This window comes from Epinephelus fuscoguttatus, linkage group LG19 (genome assembly GCF_011397635.1).
Source record: "Epinephelus fuscoguttatus linkage group LG19, E.fuscoguttatus.final_Chr_v1".
NCBI classification, from domain to species: Eukaryota; Metazoa; Chordata; class Actinopteri; order Perciformes; family Serranidae; genus Epinephelus; species Epinephelus fuscoguttatus.
Genome location: NC_064770.1, coordinates 26,174,326 through 26,193,435, shown reverse-complemented (window position 1 = coordinate 26,193,435; position 19,110 = coordinate 26,174,326). Strand labels below are relative to the sequence as shown.

Below are 19,110 nucleotides of genomic sequence, written 5' to 3'. Positions count from 1 at the left end.
GTTTTCACCAAGTTTGTGTCTTCTTTCGTCGCTCATCGCCTTCTTTCAAAAGAAATCAAGCCAATTTGCTCAGGTTTCAAAGGGTTAAAAAAACAGGGGCTTCCTGCTGCACCACCAACACACTGGTAGTGGCATCAATACAAAGCACTGAGGAGAATGAAGAAGGCTCACAGTGTCCTACATTGTAGCAGCTCCCATAATCCCCACAGGCAGATTTTTTCATTTCCACCTGGACATCTGCCAATCCAGAGGATTTCTCCACTGCTGACAGCATTACATTGCCCAGATGAGAGGACGTATCCTTGCATGTGTGTTATGGCTAGCCCTACAAGTGATATGGCTACACTAACGGCACAAACATCTCTGTTAGATTTAGTGCGACCAGAAATGTCAAAAATAGTGGGATGTGTTCATCTCCATCAGAGATTAATTATTAAGAAACATCCATGACCTTGGCAGAGGTACACTCCACTCTGACTTCATCACTAATGCAGTGCAATGATATTTTAATCAAACATGCTTCAACTGTTCAAACAGCTGCTCAGCTATTCCGTCACCTTATTGAGTCTCTGCTTTAATTGCCACGCCTCTGGAATTTGTTCACTCTTTTATTGGGTGCAAAAGGACATTCAACCACATGTTAGAAGGGTGCAAAACTCAAACAGGTACCGCACATGAAGGTGACTTTAAAACAATGACAGCAAACACATTTTTTTCTTTGTCTTGTGTCCCTCATTGTCTGAGCTGCTACTGAAACTTTGAATCATCCACAAGTGAAAGCACGTATGGTTCTCACAAAAAAAAGGCCATTCACCATATAAACAAAGCATTTCTGTTCAACATTTTTTGGATTTTTTTTGTTACATAATGTGCTGCTAATGGACAAAAATCATGAGCAGAAAAAGCAAGAAAAATACACTTTCTACAGGAAAGACGTCTCTTGATTTTACACTGAAACATTGTTAACAAAGACACTCAAAAGAGGAACAATCATAGCGTGTTGGCGATATATCCAACAAGTGCACCCTCAGTTTTAGAACATTCTGCGCTGTCCTGTAACCAACTGCATCGTATCTGCAAAATTTCTCTATATTGGACTGCTTTTTTCTAACATTGACAGAAGCTTTTTAATGGCTTTTGTGCTCGTGTGCTTTGAACTCAGCAAGGAAAATTCCACAAGGAGGAAAAAAGTTACCAAAGTTTATGTCTTTGTTGCCTCTTTTTCATTGTCTCCTTATGGGCCTCCAGCGCCAGGCTTCCTATCAATATTTTATTGACGAACAGCAAAACAAATGTCCACCACGACGTTAAGGACTAAGATAAATCAAGCTGCAAAAAGCGTCAATTTTATTCACTAAGTGGTGCCAAAATCCATTGATTCCCTACATCCTTTTAAAAATATATCATATCAGAGGATCAAAACAAGTCTTCTTGTTCGGTGAGAGGCAATTACGACATTCATAATGTCTGCAGAGTGCTGTTTTCGTTTGACATCCCCTTTACAACTTAAGATTTTATCGATTGTGGCGCACTTAGCTTCGAGAAACACCAGCGGACTGGTGGCTGCTCCCCGCCTCACTCATTCATGAACACAGATAATTACTACCCAGATGAGGAATTAAGGATCGTCCTTGAGGGTCAAGCCTGGCCCCTGCCCTCGCTGGGCACTCGGCAGGCGTCCACAGCTCTGTCGATACGCCAGTCCTGGGCAGCTGTCCGACATCGCTATTAACCTGAGCAGAGCCAGCCCATCCATAAAGCTGTTTGGGATATGGCAGCTGCTCAAGGGGCAGAGAGGTATTAAGCATAGATTTACAAGAATGAAAATGTCCTCCCTCCCCCATAATCTCTGGTCATTTTACACGCAAGACAAGCCATACGCGCAGGAACATACACACACACTCTTACGTAACGCTGTCAGTATCTGCGTCGGCTTGTTCGGACGCACTGGGCACACACGCGCTGTGTATTGACAGAAAGCATGCACTGTCGCTTCTGAACTGACTTCCAATCTTGCTGGGGCTCATGCATAATATGTAGACACTCTGCCACGTTTCCAAAATAATCAACAGGGTTGTTCTCGTCCACTTTGAACTCATGAGCATCCATCTCATTTCACTGCGCTTTCTGGTTCGGCGCCTCATTGCTCTTCAAACAGCGAGGAAGCTCGCAGCATGTAGTACTCTATCATGTTACTCAGGAATAGTGTTCCGCGGCACATCAAAGCCTGTTTGAGCTCACATTCACTACGAATACAGTGCAGCATTGTCAGTGTAAGGAATGCAACCGAAAAGAGCTGTTTTCAAAGAGGAGTCAAATGAAAGCTGATCTACTGAAGAGAAAGCACAGAGTGACAGTAGGTCATATCATTACAGTGGACTGATGCAACAGCATATCTTCTTCAGATGAAAACACTAATTTGAAGTCTCCCGTAATGTCCTCTTGGTTCAAATTGAATGGACACATCAACAGGTGTTGAGTCTTTGAGACTGCGCAGTCATACCATATAAATATGTAAAAATGTTGCACTGGTACCCTTTTCTTTGGGATTTGACTGAAGCAACAAACAGTCAGAATACTTGGCTTCTGGATCCCTGCGGCGATACTGAATTTCCTCACATCAGATCCTTTAGGAATCAAAAGCACGATCTTCACAGATCTCCAGAGCAGCTTTGCTTGCACCACCAAACACTTCCACGTTCGCGTCAATCCAAGGGACCACGTTGCCCGGCATGTAGGCTGAGCAGTTGGCCAGACCCATGATGTCCACGGGTCGCAGTACTCGGTCCCACATGTTGAACTGGCTCAGCTCGCCCACAAAGGCCTGGGTGGCATCAAAACGACCTCCGACTATGTCCTTGGTGGAGAAACAGGAGATGAGAGTTTGTGAGTTAATGTCTGAGGGAAATGTAAACAGACTTCAATTAAAATGAATCAATTCTGTTTGATTTTCATCAAACTGCCGAACGACTCTGAATATTTTTCAGTGTACTGCCACTTTAAATTTATAAGTGTTGTGCCAATACTGTGTAACATGCAGCAATCTCACCTTGTGTGAATGACAGAAGCCTTCTTTACGCTTCACACTAATGCAGTGTGAGCTCTCTGAGGATATTATTCAAATGTCACTGTATATTTCTTAAGTATATATGTGGTGCTGTCATGGAGCTAACTGTTAGAATGACCCGCTGACGCAGCCCCCAAGGGCTTAAAGGTGCAGTTAAGAGAAAGATGAATGAGGTAATACTGAAAGGGCCGTGATAGCGTGAGAAGAGCCTCCCTGCCTTCTCTCCCCTGCTCCCTGCTCTGCGCCTCCGGCACTAAAGTCTGGGGAGAATACACCCAGGGATCTTATTGACACAAGGAGGAACACACACGCACACTCATTCATGCACACACACCTGTTCTTTACCACCTAAGCTTCTCTCACCTGCTCCTGGCCCAGGATGATCACCCCTCCAGGTTTAATTGGGTGCCAGGGGGCCAGGTTGTCCCCAGTGCCTAGGCGCTCGCCATCTTGGTAAGCCTCCCAGAAACCATCTCTAGTCGTCCAGGTGATGCAGATGTGGTGCCAGCGCCCGTCGCTCACTGACAGAGGGAGCTGGGCCACCTGGTGCAGGGTGAAGCGCGAGTGCAATGAGGGCAGGGAGGAAGGCCAAGGAGCAGGGAGGGGGAGGGTGCGGGGGCAAGATGAGTCAAGAGAGATTTGCGATTAATTGCGGTACGTTAGAAACAAGGACAGCAATTAGAAGGGTTAAGGCTTCAAAGAGACAGCCCTTTGCAGAGTATTCTCCAGATGAGCCGGTGCGACATGCAAAATTTAGATTACCCAGGTGACATCAAGGGATGGAACATCCTTCAAAGCAGTCGGGTAGCTAACAGCAAAACAGTGTCTTCTTATGCGTTTGCGCTTTGTTCAGAGATCAAAGAAAAATAACTGGTTATTTTACCAACCAGTGACATCATAGCCCTCTGAGGATACGGTGCAACACATGAGATTATGAGCCTGTAACTCATTAGCCTTTTTCTTAAGAGCCTACAGAATGACTTAGCGCTCATATCTCGTTGCAGATACATATAAACCTGAAAAGATGGGAAATAAAATTTAAGACATTTGAAATTACGGATGCAGCTGACCTGGTTGAGAATGCCAGGTGGCGTCTTAATGGCCCTGGGACTGCAGGAAACACAGGCAGTATTATTCTCAAGTCTGAGCCACACTGGCTGTTTAAGGGATTATAACATGAAAAATTAATTCTTCTCAAATATTGTGCCACACTTCAAATGTGACAGCCGTGATGTTTGGTACACAAAGAGCTCAGTATTAAAGCACCCTATCCATAGGGCATTCACCATAACTACATGACTCATTCATCTTCATTTAAATGATTACAAATTATTTATTCTCAAAACATAGAGGACAAAATTTTACAATTATTACATAAAAGAAATACATTTTTTCCTACAGGCCTTTTTTGATTTGTAACAGCAGGAAAAGCAGGTGTAACTTCCTGGAACTGGTAGCTCAATGTAATGCAGGGTACATCTACACATCTCCTGCTGTACAATGTCAAAATGTCTGCTGTGAAAAAGGCCCATGATGCATTTTACTCCCAGTTTAAAGGATATTTTCTTCTTCAGCTTTTAAAGGTTGTAGATGAGGTTCTGCAGATAAATGTGACGTGTTTTAGAAGGTCACATCTGCTTTCAACCAAGAGTGTAAATGGTGTGTAGAGCTCACATGCATGGTGTTGAAGAAAAACACATCAGTCGTATGAATTTTGAATGGTAGGAAAACTGAATACTCTGTATTACAGAAACCCAGAGAGGCACAGTGATATTTTTATTTTTATGGGCAATATTGGCCAAAAGTTTATCTCATATCTACAAGATATTATCTCCCATGTAAGAGACATTATCTGCTATGTATGTGATAAACTAGGCTTAATTAGGCTGTTTTGAGAGGGAGAAGGTTGCACAAGTCATGATTTTTTGCAGGCAGTGTTGGTCAAAACCTAATTTAATCTCCTGAATACAACATATTATCTCCTACGTATGCGATATTATCTCAAACATACAAGATAAACGTTTAGGATTAATTAGGGCTGTTTAAAGTGAGAAGGCTGTTGAAGCCCTGAGCGGCAAGGACATTTTTTTCTTTTTTTGTGTGCAATGTAGACCAAAACCTAAGTTTGTATCCTACAAGTTATTTTCTCCTATATATGAGATAATAGCTCATAAGCTTTTAGACTTAGGGTGCTGTCACACCTGCCCTGTTTGGTTCAATTCAATCAAACTGAAGTTTGTGCAGTTCGTTTGGGCAGGTGTCAACACAGCACCAGAAATACCGGACTGAGACCTTCCCAAGGACGTGGTCTCGGTCCGGTTACAAACGAACTCTGATGCAGTTGGTTTGTGGTGACCTCTTTGTAACAAACTGTGTAACAAAATTAGTCCCAGATTCAGACCAAAGCAAACAAAATCTAGGTCTGAAAGCACCCTTAATTATGGCTGTGTTGAGAATGGGAAAGCCACAGCAGCCCTGAGAGGCAAGATATGTATATACATTTTTTTTGCATGCAATGTTGACCAAATCCTAAGTTTATCGTCCGCATATAATTCAATATCTCCTATGCACAAGAGATTACCTCATACATAGGAAATAAACTTTAAGGCATAGGACTATATTGAGAGTTAAAAGGCTGTGGAAATCCTGAAAGGCAGGGTAAAAAAAATTTTTTTGTGAGCATTGTTGTCCACAACCTAATTTCATCTTCCTAGGAGATATTATCTCCCAGGTAAAATATATTATCTCACACACAGGGGATTAACTTTTATGTTTGTGTAATTTGCGCAGCTGAATTACATGTAAAGTCAATATAAAGACACGATAAGATGTGAATTCAGGATGGGTGCGATGGACGTGCCATAACTGACGCAAAATATGCAAATTAAATGGTGTGAATGAAACGAGTAGCGTGATTTTGCGTCATACACTCATTCCTGAGAGTTGAAAAATCTGAACATAAGCAACCAATTCGTGCCTCGATAGCCAATCAGGATTGAGTTGGCCGAAACCTGGTTTATCTCCTAGGTAAAAGATATTATCTCATTCACTGGAGTTAAACTTTTAACTTAATTAGGCTGTTCTGGGAGTCAGGGGGCCCTGTGAGGCAAGGTTAACGAAATTCTTTTGGGGGGCACTGTCAGCCAAGATCTAAAACAACAACAAAAAAAAAAAAAAAATCAAATCTCTCAGGGCCTCCTTACTGACTGCATAGAATTGCAGAAGTTCTTTTTTTCCCCTTAAGTTTGAAAATCGTCCTCCGGATAACACCAGATTTATACAGTAAGCATCAGATTACACATGCACACTTGCCAGAAGAACTCAGTTTTAATGTTGTACAAGACCAGTTGAATCCATTACAGATTAAACTCCTGGCAGCTGCTGTCGATTGGAAAGCGGAGATGCCACAAGCATGTTTTACTTGATTTGAATGTTGGAGAGACAAAAAAACACACACGAGATATCGACAATCTTCCCGAACAAAGAGACAGGCTCTGCTGTTGAAGATGTTACTTTATAATAAAGATTTCCTCTCTGCATAGCCACCCACAAATACAAAATACAGACGACATTGCACTTTTTAATACTGTTGAGGAGGCAGCTTTCTGCTTCCCTCTCAGTATGCAGCCAAATGAACAGCATAAACAATGTGCCCCAGTGGACCCTGTTATCACTGTGCACAAGTTCAACACATGGATGTGCTGCTGCACATACAGTAATCATATTCACTAGTCTTGTCTCACTCTCCATCTCGCTCTCTTTTGCTCCGTTGCTTTCTCTCCCCGTTACATTATAACTTCCTTTTTTCTGGCATCGTCTGATCTTTCACTCTTTCCCCCCACTCTCTCCCCAGCACTCATGTCGCCTCCAAAGCTCTGCAGCTTTTCTATTTCCTACCCTCTTTTTTTCTCTCATACTCTCATCCCTTTCTCCCACCATCTTTCTCTCATCTGTCTGACTTGAACACATGTATAATGCATGGTGAAGGGAAAGCTGTGAGGAGACCTGCCTGTGCCAATAATGCCCAACGTAAACAAGGCAGTGGGGTGAAAAAAAAAAAAAGATCCTCTCCAGTGCGGGAACATTTCATACACACACACACACACAAAAAAATCTCCCCAAATCCAACATTACACTGCTGTAAAAGCAGCTGTGCCACCAGGAAAATCTGTTGTTACAGCATCAACATAACAATTACAGTTCTTTCCCTTTTAAGGCTAAACGCCATCAAATATTCATGCATGTTTCTAACAGTATTTCTGGTGTGTTAATTGAAATCCTGTTAGATGACTGAACTCTCGCAGTATGTAATCATGTAGCAACAATATAGTGTCCACAGACAGAAAAAACGATGAGGTCTTCAAACGAGCACACATGGCAGCAAAGTTCTCTGATGAATTACTGTTATTCTTGGGTGTGTGGGGAATGTGGGTCAATGATATGAAATGTTTATAAGGTGCAAAATTAAATATGCAGTGCTGATGGTCAGTGAATCTCATCTCAGCTGATTGTGCTCACATGTGCGTACAGTTGCTAACCGCATGTTTCACACCACAGAGAACATGAGAATGTTCATGCGATCTTTGCATTTAATTAGCGTCACCGCTGATCTACTTTTACGACTGTCATTACAGCCGGCAGTACTGCCAGGCGAGTAATGAATGAATCTGAGCCTCTGAGAACATCTTCAGAAAATCAGGGCAGAGTACAAGAACCATTTTCTCCATCAACAAATAATTAAAAAGACACTATAGTTCACCAGTTTCTCATTATGGACCTTACCTTATCGTTAACTAGCAGCTCGATGGGGTTGTTCCCCCACTCAATGAGGACTATCTCGTTGGCCTGGCCTGGCACGCCGTAAGAGAACGGGGTTCCAATGCCGGGGCTGGCGCTGGATTTGAGCCACATGCACACGGTGAAGGCGTACATCTCTGGGAGGCTCTTCTTGATGCGTCCATAAAGGTAGTTAGTGCGAAGAGGGAGGGACACCTTGAAATCCTCAGGTGACTTGAAGGCATTGTTACCTGTTGACGGACAATGGTTATATATGGTTATATGCTTAAAGGTGACTGTGTTGTGACTTGATCCAGGCAAGAAAGTCTTCCTCTGATAATGATGCTAAAGACTGGGACAGGAAAGACAAACAAGACTGAAGGTGGAGATCATGTCACATGCCAGATCACACAGAATAATATTGGTTCCTCAGGGGATCTTTGGCATGTGCTGAGGTGCAATACAGTACTACTGCCACACAAAGAACTTTCCAAACCCCTAGATAGATGGTTCCCAGCTGGTGGGTCAAGGTCCAAAAATGGGTCGCGGGTCCACTCTGAATGGAACACATGTGATGCGAAAAACATACTTTATTTTCTAGTTTAGTAAAGCATCACAGAGCTTTTATTTTGAAGTGCTGTTTCTTGCTGTAGAGTCAGTGACTAAGGGACAGCTACTTGACAGATACAGCAAACTATCTCGACGACATGGCCAAACACAAGTATGATGCTGAATATTAGACAGTGTGGACATTGAACTAATGGCTAAGAAGAAATCTGAACCCATGGGTGCAGCTCTGATGACAAGTTTGGGGGGGACACAATCAGTTGTGATTTTTTTTTAATTGCACGCGTGCAAATCATACCCACAGAGCGCTTGAGATTGCCAGCATATTTCATGATTTCATAGAGGCTCATCACCATCACCAAGTCATTCAAAAAGCACTACAAAGAGAATCATATGCTTACCTTTCCTGTTTATTTCTCTTAAACAGCCAGTAGTACATGGAGCCAGCCATCACCCTCCTTTTCACCGCTTCGCTGTTAGTTAATGCTACTTCTAGTTTCAGGGTCTCAGGCATGTTATGTCCACTCACGTTCTCATCTCTCGCCTCTCACGGATTCCCATTTCTCCTCATCATCTTCCCTTTCTCCCAGTATATAGAACTACTGTATACATTTGTTCAATTTCAATCATTTAAGCTATTTAGAAATGGGGGGGACAATTTGTGTTTTTCAGAATATGGGGGGGAACATGTCCCCCCCATCCCCCCCGGGATCTGCACCCATGTCTGAACCCCGTGGCTGGACCAGTAGGCAACCACTGCCCTAGATGATACTTTAGAGGTTCTCTACAGGGTCTTTTCCAGTAGTCTGACTCACCTGTTGTAGGCTGTGGCTATAAACCTGCCATTAGGCCCCTCCTGCTATCTGCGTGAAAACATTTTTGAAATCCCCTTTGTTATGGAGAACAACACAACAACCTCTGAGCTACCAACTTACACACTGAAAATGGCAAGTTTTGACCAAAATTTGGATTGTGCAATAAGACATGCTCTGCTCCTCAGCGGGTTGTCATAAAGATCTACAACAAACAACTGGTCGACACACTTCAGAAAAAGCCTAGACTCTGTCTCGCACGACTCTCATGTGAGATGTTAATGTGTTTTCCGCCACAGTCAGTCTGAGTTGACGTGCCACATCTTTTCACCCTGGCAGTGGCATGCACCAGTGACTCTGATCTGACCTCTGTTCCATTTTACACGAGCTTCTGTGATATCGCATACAGCTAGTAAATCCTTTATGGTTTATTAAATGGGTCCAGTGAGCTCCTCCAGAGATAAAGTATAGTGATGCTTCACCTCTAGGGCATCCATGATTAAATTATGTTTCCATCACACAGTTGACATACATCTGTTACTGTTTTTTGTGGAGAATGAACCATTTTAATGACAGCACTCACCTCTCAATGTGCAAATTTGTCTTGGGCCATACACCCATACTGCAGCCATAGAAATATGGCATACAGCATAGTACATTGACAAAGCAACATTATACACAACGTGGCAATAACACAAAACGATAAAGTTCTGTCTTTACCTGCCCTTGTTTAAAAGCTTTACAGACAGAAGTATGAATGTATTTTTCAATCTAAGCAGTGGAGAACCTTGTTTTGTTCTTTGGAGATTCTTCACTGGCTCTTCAGCTTAGTTTAATTTGGTTTACTGGGAAAATAATAGAAACACTACTTTAAAATAGCCTACATATTGTGTATTAGGAGGATAACACACTGAAGCAGTGGCTCCTAACCTGCACAGAAACATTCCAGATTTAAAAAAATAATATACTGTGTTTCTCAGTAAGCATTAAGTAGAGGGCTCTGAATCTTGAAAGCCTACATTTCGTTATAAATTGTTAATTACCATATATAGTTTAAGTATAATTATGATTTAGAAGCATATTGATTCGTCCATGGTATTATTATTGGCTTCATTCGTGGGCCCCCAGGCTCACTAATTAAAAAATAATATAGTGCTATATGGAACCTCTAATGGTTCTATACAGCCCTGTTTAACAAAGGCTCGGCACCAAAGCAATTTCCCCCTATGATTTTGAGCCAAAGAACTGCTTTTGGGTACTGTTTAGCACCGTTATTGTTTAGAGTGCAAAGTACACATACAGTAAAAATGAATTAGGGTGATGGTAAAGGTAGGCTGGCTGCTTGTAATATCACATGAGTGAGAAAACTGGTGATTTTCAGCTTTGGGCTAGTACATGTAAAAAAAAAAATTCTGTCAACTGGTCTGCCATCTGCAAGAATTAAAATCAGTTTGCCAAATCTAGTCTCAGGACACGTCAAGACTAGAGTCAGCCATGTTAGCAGCTCTGTGAGGCTGTACTCGGGCACAACAGTGCTTTCAACTATATGCTCACATCAGCATGCCAACAAACTCACAGTAATGGTGCTAGCATATTAATACTGAGCAGGTGTGTTTACCATGATCACCATCTTAGTTTCGCGTGTTAGCATGTTAGCATTAGCTAATAAGCCCTAAAGCACACTGTTTATAAAGATGGACGAAGTGTCTCTACTTATTCCCACTGTACAGAAGTGAAGCTAAAATATCCCAGATACAGCTGGAGCCAAAGTCTGCTCAGTAGCAATCTCTGTGGTACCAAGTTTCCCGCCAATTCCCCCCCACCGACCAATTACGAGCAGCGCCACTGAATGCAAACCCACCGATTGACCCACACAGTTGTCAGTGATGTTGGAAAATCCCAGTTTTATAGCATTAAATAATAAATAATCCCAGTTTAAATAATTAAATAATCCCAGTTTTATAGCATTAAATAACTAACTGAAATCAAACTGATCATAAAATAGAACATTTGAACATTAAGCAGCATGATACAAACTACCTTAAATGACAGAAGCCATTTAAAAATTTAAATAAAAATATATTTATTTGTACTTTAAGTTCTTAGTTTGGCCCATGTCCCCAACCACTAACATGGTTTATTCACGTTTGGCGAGCTGTCATGTCGTCCATCTTCATATACCATGCCCTAAACACAGAGGGCAATTCATCCTATGAGGACCATGAATGTCTGCACTTAATCGTGTGGTAATCCATCCAACAGCTGCTGAAATATTTTAATAAAAATGAAAAATGTCAACCTCACGGTGATGGTAGAGGAAAAGACGGGATCACCTAAGTCATTCACATTTACCCTCTTGGGATCTTGAATATCTGTAGCTGATGTCACAGCAATCCATTCAATAGTTTGAGATATTTCAATCTGGGCCAAAATGGTGGACTGACAGACTAATAGACAGACTGACACTATTATTCTTGGAGCCATGCCGCTAGCATGGCTAAAAATGCAAAACCTACTCATTATTATTTTCAGGCTTCCATGTTAGCCCTTCAGTTTGGTTTCATACTGGGTCAGTTGAGGCCAAATGCGTCACTGCTAATAAATGATGCGGCTCATGGTCAGTTAAAATAAGATTACAAGAGTTTTAATATTCAACAGACACTTGAGTAAAAGAAAGGAACAAGAAATGGAATAAACATAGATCATGCATGATTAAGAAAGACAGACTGACAGAGAGAGACAGAGAGGACCATGATGAATATTTAAAGAGAAAACGATAATAAAACAGCAGAAAAGGAGTTGTGAAAACCACACACACAATTGACTTTGCAGTGGCTTTGCACCAAGGAAACATGTTGCATATTTCAAAGGGACTGAACCGCAGTTTTATCTGTGTTGAGCAGAGTATTTGAGGCTTAGCCACTGTTGAGGCCACCATTTCTCTGCCTATGTGATCCAGCTATAACACTGAATAAACGGTTTATAATATGGGCTCATCTCAGAAGCAGTTCGACCATGAAGAACCAGTCAAACCACTCTGACCCAAAAAGAAGGGACAGAAGAATACTACACCAGACTAAAATGTCTGTCAGTCTGTATGTATGTCCCTTGATTTTCATTTACCCAGTCACCTTCACACTTGATGGGTGTATTTATTCCTATTTATTAGTAGTGCATCATGTACACACTGCGTAGTGTATTAGCTATTATGCCGCTAAAATAGCCTGCTGTGTCACTGCCTGTTCTGGACCAGAAACCTGGTTTGTTCTACACATTTGCAAAGGTCATTGGGGTTAGGCACTGATGTGAAATAGTTAGGGTTAGGGCAGCCCATCAGTCAGGGAATATGCCATGATCAGACCGGGTTTCTGATATGGATCCAGTAGCAACAGCTTTAGGGCTGGGTATTGGTACCTGATATCTTAAAGGTATTGACCGAAATGACCCTGTACCAAGTAGCATCAAAACGTCTCCAGTCAAACTGTGTTCGATCCTTTTTGTACCTGGACCTAGAAATAGAAAAACTGTTCATGTGTTTTTCTGCAGCCAAACACCGCCAGCATTCTTTAATTAATGCACTGTGTGCTTGGCCCACTACCACAGCAGCTACAACCCATACATTCTTTGGTGTGGTGAAGTCCAGCGCAGTGTATTTGATGGAGTTGGCAGTTCAGCGTGCCGAGTTGCAACTATAATGATCAAAAGGCATGGCTATACTACATGCCAGAGGCATCTGCTGGCATTTTACACAACTGAATGCTTCTATTCACATGATGGAAATTGAATGAAGTAGGAAAAGAAAAGTATCTTATGAAGTAATCTCTTGGTATCGGTATCACCTTAAGGGCACTGGCATTGGTATGGTGATTCTTTAAACAATCTCATACTCTAGACAACTCGCTATAAATTAATTGTTGCACTGGAAAACGGCATGCTGGGTAGAGCTTCAGCAACAGATGAAGAAAGAAAGATTGGAGATGTTACATTACAAACTCATACGTTTCACACATCAGCAATGTAACTTCATAGATATACAAAGAGAACTGGATACAATGTTGGAGGCAAGACCCAATTAATATCTATGAAAGCTACTCAGTAGCCCATGAAGCCAAAAAAGTTTGACTCCCCAGGTGTGAAGTATGGGGTCCACAGAGGAAGCGCACTAGAAACTTTCGCCGGCCGAGCAGCCAACTTCAAGTTTAATCCTCTGCTAATTTAAAGGCAGATAAAATGATTAATTCTTGCAGCTCTTGTAGACTTTTAAAATTCTATCAGACCGAATGGATCACATACTGATAGAGAAATGAATCATTTCGCAGGGGTGGCGATGCTCAAAAAATGTATCCACTCATGTACAGACGTCCTTTTCATAATTAAGTCAATGGGGAAAAGTCTTTTTGGGTCCCATGGTGTCACATGATAGACCGCTGTAAGGCGGCTATGTCAAATTGGCTCATGTGTTCCTTGGGGTTTGCTGTGTAACCTTTGAAATTAACATTTTTGTTTGCTCCCAGAAAACGCCTGATCCCAAACAGCTAGCTAATAGCAAATCACGCTTATACTGTAGCATTACTAGGGGATGCAACTATGTCATGGCAGTGGTATTGCTCAGGACCCAAGGGAGGGCAGTGTTGAGTGTGCAGTAGTTTGGATGAGCTGCTCTCCAGAAAGGTGCAAGCAACAATACCGGAGGCCAAGCAATCGCCTTGCTCCAAACAGGCCTGTTTCGAACAGGGACTTCACTAGTAAATAAAAAATGTGTTTTGTAAAAACTGGTCCTCTGCCACTACCTCTGAGCTCTATAAGCCCAGACACAAACGTCTCAGGATCATGGGGTCCTGGACCTTATCCCTGTATTTTTTATTGTACGCCCAGAGTAGGCAGACAACCACAGCATGTTACAAATTCATTGTAGGGCTATCATCAGTGGAAAATGCCTCACATTCCCAGCTGACAAAACAACACCACAAAGCCTCAAACATCACTGTGGAATTGAATCAACACCTCTCTGGCACTGCCTTGACATAAATTGAAGCTAATAAGGCTCACAAAGGTAGTATTTATTGTTGGGGTATTGTATTGACTCATTATATTCTACAGGTGGGTGTGCTATCATGCCCACCTCCTTTAAATGTGAGCAATTAGCTTTGGTTAAACCCTCCATCCTCAAACAGCCACTGACTGAATCAACTTGTCTCCAGGGACATTGGCCTAAAGGAAATGTCCAGTGAGTGGTGAGATAATCTTCTGAAATAATTTCCCTTTTGGCAAAGATATGCTGTGTTATTCTGACATCTACCATCAAAGCGATACCCTGAAGTGTGGACATCTCTCCAATATTTCTTAAACTAATTAAACATTCAGTGTTGCTTTCCAAGCCTTATTTTTCAAGACCAGGAGCAGCTCTGAGAATGGCTCTGAGAAAAAAAAAGCTATGTTGTGAGGTTTTTACTTGCATCATCAGAAATTTGCACAGGGATTGACTAATTAGTGCTAAATTTGGCAGACAAAAACAAAAAAAAAAGTCTGGCATTGAATCTGGCCAGCAATTCACAGCACCCATTGTATCACTTACTTTTCTCAAGCTCGGTGATCCTCTCCAGGAGGGAATTGAGAGCGCTCTCGGTGCGTTGGCGGTGGGCCGCTGTTTCATTGTAGAGCTGGCTCTTCTCCTCCTCCAGCTCGGCCACCTTCCGGAGGAGCTGGGTCTCCAGCTCTCCCAGACGCTGCCGCAACAGCTCCCGCAGCTCTGGTGGCAGGGGAGCCAGGGCCGAGACACCTCCTGCTGACACATTCGTGCTGGGGAGACGCAAACTCTGCTGCTGGGAGGCCGAGTGGGGAAGAATGCAGGGAACAGCAGCAGAAAAGAGGATGAAAGGAATGATGATGCATAGATAGATGGACAGATAATGTGTGGGGGCAGAGGGAAGTGACGAATGATGACACAGACATTTAATCCAGTTAATCTTGTGCACTCAAACAAGCGTTCAGTCTCCATACAGACCTAGATTTGCACTAGATGACTGATTTCATCTACTTTTTAGGCCTGATATCCTTTCAGCACCATTGTTTTTGATAGAGCAATATCAAAATGAAGACAGTGTGTCCCTGCGGCGGGCTTTGATTGGTGACCTGCCAAACACTCATGGCTGGGCCGGGTATTTAAGGTAGGCGCCACATGTGACTAGAGTTTACACCAGGCGTGATGGCAGATGGTTTTTGAACAAGGGGGGCAACAACTGCACGGGCTCACACTTACGGAGCTTTGACCGTGCAGCAAAAATGCCCTCATATGTTCGTGTCTTAAGATTGCGTTTATGCTGCCCTGCTGTCTGCGATCCACACACTTTGTGACCCATTCAGAGTTTGATTAATCTGTCCTGACACATGGAACCATCTGAATAGCTGAAATGACTGAGTCCATGTTGCTAAAGGCCGAAGCAAGCAGTCCTGAATGCAATTGTTGAGATATGTAGATGGACTTGATTAGTGAGATGGGTCCTACTCCAGGGAGCCATATGCTATCAGCAACAGCAGTATTGCAATAATCATTATGTTAATGCAGATGCAGATCAATAGATATGTGATTAAAATGCAATATAATATGTATCCTCACAGCTGCAGTATATCCCTGATTTGATCAGGGTATTAAAGCTTCCAATCAAGGAGAGAGGGAGGAGGGGAGGGAGGGAGTAGAGAGATGGATCGGCAATGCAGCACACTGTATAAATAACCTTGAATTTAAATAAACAGCATTGTGATTGTTTATTGCATCGTTGCTGTCAGGTAATGAAAAATGCACTACACTGATAATATGACATCAGAGATAAAGCCATGGCTTACACCAACCTTCTGCTGTATGCAAAGCTCTTTCAATAGGTGACCTCGATATCAGTTGTGATCTCTGAGCCTTGTGAAATGAATGCACACAGCAGAAGTGAGGTCTCCTGGGACTGAACAAAAGGGGCTGTGCTGAGATAAAGCTCCCAAGGCAACAGGGCTATGAGCGACTAAGCTATTAAGCAGCTCATGCAGGTGAAATCTGCGGGAATTAATTTCATCATCTGCTGTGAATAATTCGTCACATGACTGCAAATAAAAACATTATATGGAACACACACACACACACACACACACACACACACACACACACACACACACACACAGTAGTCATAAATTATTCAGGGGTGTGTTGCAAATCCCTGCACCACATGCGTGATTACACCTTTGACAAGATTTTTTTGTTGCTCATTTCTTATTGATGACTCTTATGCAGCGGGTTTCGCCATCAGAGTTTTCTTTCAATGATTAAAACTGTATTGATGTGACATGCCTATTACGTGACCCTTTGATCTCACGATCCCCCCTGAGAGGTCTCCTGCAGCGCAGAGTATTATCAGACGTGTGTGAAATGCTCTATTGCTGGTGAAAGGGCTGAGAGATGTTGCCAAGGCGCGTGTGGCTCTGATAACAACAACATATACTGCAGATGGCTCTGTAGATAGCCATTAATAGAAGTAATTAATCATGTTGGTTCAGAGGGGAAACTAAACAAAAGTGATTTTCTGGCACATTTACGCATGAGCTGCATGTTTGTGCCATTTTACCTCCAAGTTCTCCAGCCGACCCTTGAGACTCTGCATGGTCTTGCCCAGCTGGTCTATGGTCTCACCGGGGTCCCGGGGCAGGTCCCCCATGGTGTTCTTCCCGTACTCCTTCCGTCTAGAGCCCTGACCCCGGGACTTGCCCTGCGGCGACTCGTCGGCTGCCGCCTCGCAGCGCGCCAGCTTGGAGTTCAGCTCCTTAATGGTCCCCTGCTGGCTTACGATGGTCTCCTTCTGCTGCAGGATGGTCTCCCGGAGCTGGATGATCGTGTTCCGCAGCTCGTCCTCCACGGGGCTGCTGCTCTGAACACGGTTCCCCGTGGGTCCATATCCGCAGCCCGGCTCTGCGCCCGGGGGAATCGCGTTACAAACGAAGCGGCTACCTGTAGCATCCTGGCTTCGCACCATGCGTCCACTGACCAGGTACAAAAGTCCTACTACTAAAGTCAGCATCCCGACTACTGGATAGGCAAATTCCACGTTATTAAAGGAAAAACAAAAGCTCCTAAATTACTGACTGAGCGTTTGAAGTCGACGGTAAAATAATCAAACTTATTTCAACAACTCGTTAATTCAAGTGGTTGCGGACATTCTTCTAGACTTCCACAGAGCGATAAAAAAAAGACCAAACTTAGTTTATAGTGAAACCATAATAAACAGAATCCGCAGTGAAAAATCATAAAATCATACATCCACCAACCACATGGTCGCTCCTGTTTGAAAAACCACAAAAACAAATCTTTCTTACTTTCAGCAGGTGGAAACTCGGTAGATTAAAATCGGGATTTGATAGCTCCTTAACTGAAAAAAACAAAGTTGCACTGATTTAAAAAATCCACAGAAGGTTGCAGAGAAGTCAATTCAGCCTGTCTTCCCTCCTCGGTTGGTTGGATTGTCAGTGAGTGGTGCTGAAAAGACAGCGACGCTGCTCAGCCAGATTATTATGGGGAGGTGCGCACTGGCGCTTCCGCTCATCATCTGTGCGCTCCGGTTATTCAGCTTCAGCCTACGTCATCACTCAATCCCAGTGGATCCAAGTCATGCTATGGCTCTGTCTCATTGACTTTTTATGACCTGTGTAAACCTGCTGAAGTCTAAAGATGTCAAAAAGAGACACATTGAGAGTTAGTTCACCAAAAGGGTTTTCCTATATTAGTAGTCTCTTAAATGACTGTGGGCTCTGTGTAGCTTTTCTACTGATGTGAAAATGCACCGACCCATGATTTAACACTATAACATATTATTAACTTAACATCTGTCTGGATCCCGCACCGGGGATCATTGCACTCTCTGTGCCCCTCAGAGTCTGAATTTGTTTGAATTAAATTTATTTATTTTTCTTCCCACAGGGCACATTTGGTCTAAGGTCAAACTTTAAGGATTAGTAAATCCAATTGAAGTCCACAGTTCAAATGGGAAGTCTGATGTTCTGACTTGAATTAAAACAAGCTCCCCATTGGCTTCTCCCATTCACACACACTGATCTGTGCATGAGAAAAGGACTTTTATTATCCACACAGCTTTGTGACATCAGTGAAGCCTTAACTTTGACTCTTGAGAGGACAGTATTTGTACTTGTCTTTGATGGAATATGACTTTGGGTCATGTTGCTGTAAAGATTCATGTTTTTAAATTAAAGACATAATTCAGACTGCTGATGCATACACATGTCTTGCTGTGAAAATATGAAGGTTGAAGCTGAATGGCACCAAGGTTCTGCTGAATGCAGTCAAAGGTTGGATCCACTTTTCTGTTTAAATTTCATACTGATAAAGATTATAAAGCAGGGGTGCCAAACATTTGGCCCTCAGGCCAGGGCTGGGCTGCTAGAGGGTCTAATTCAGTCCTCTGGATGACTGTTGAGACCTAAACTTGTTGCACTTGTGAAGAGTAAGGGTTATAAGAACAAGTACAACAGAGCAATGTATCCTTGTACAACGGTTTGCATGATATCTAATGAATTGGTGTCCCACAAATGGTGTCTTTGGCTACATTCTTAATGTTACATTCAGCACTTAACTTGGGTTACATGGGTTAGGTTTAGACAAGTGCAGTTTTGTAAATTAGATTTAGGCAGGTAAAGGCACATAGCTTAGGTTTAGGCAGGCAAAGTTATATAGGTTAGGTTTAGGCAAGTAAAGTTAAGTAGGATAGGTTCGGGCAAGTAAGGAGACGTAGGTTGCATTTAGGCAGTTAAAGTTATGTAGGTTGGGTTTAGGCAGTGAAGTTACTGAAGCTAGCTTTGGGCAAACAAAGTTACATAGCTAAAGTCTAGGCAAGTAAA

At 42.7% G+C, this 19,110-nt stretch overlaps 1 protein-coding gene across 2 annotated transcripts; it reads right to left on the bottom strand.

Annotated features, from left to right (window-relative positions):
- Positions 1 to 619: 619 nt before the first annotated feature.
- On the bottom strand, positions 620 to 17,765 carry nptx2a (neuronal pentraxin 2a). 2 transcript variants are annotated; one of them, XM_049562447.1, is made up of 5 exons: positions 16,830 to 17,765; positions 14,798 to 15,044; positions 7,850 to 8,094; positions 3,431 to 3,610; positions 620 to 2,857 (listed from the first exon to the last, which is right to left on the bottom strand). In XM_049562447.1, the coding sequence occupies exons 1-5, from the start codon at positions 17,277 to 17,279 to the stop codon at positions 2,630 to 2,632; spliced, it is 1,350 nt and encodes a 449-aa protein (XP_049418404.1). In that variant the 5' UTR covers positions 17,280 to 17,765; the 3' UTR covers positions 620 to 2,629. The 2 variants fall into 2 exon arrangements, with proteins under 2 accessions (XP_049418404.1, XP_049418405.1); XM_049562448.1 differs by having other exon boundaries at positions 14,798 to 15,041.
- Between the last annotated feature and the right edge of the window lie 1,345 nt (positions 17,766 to 19,110).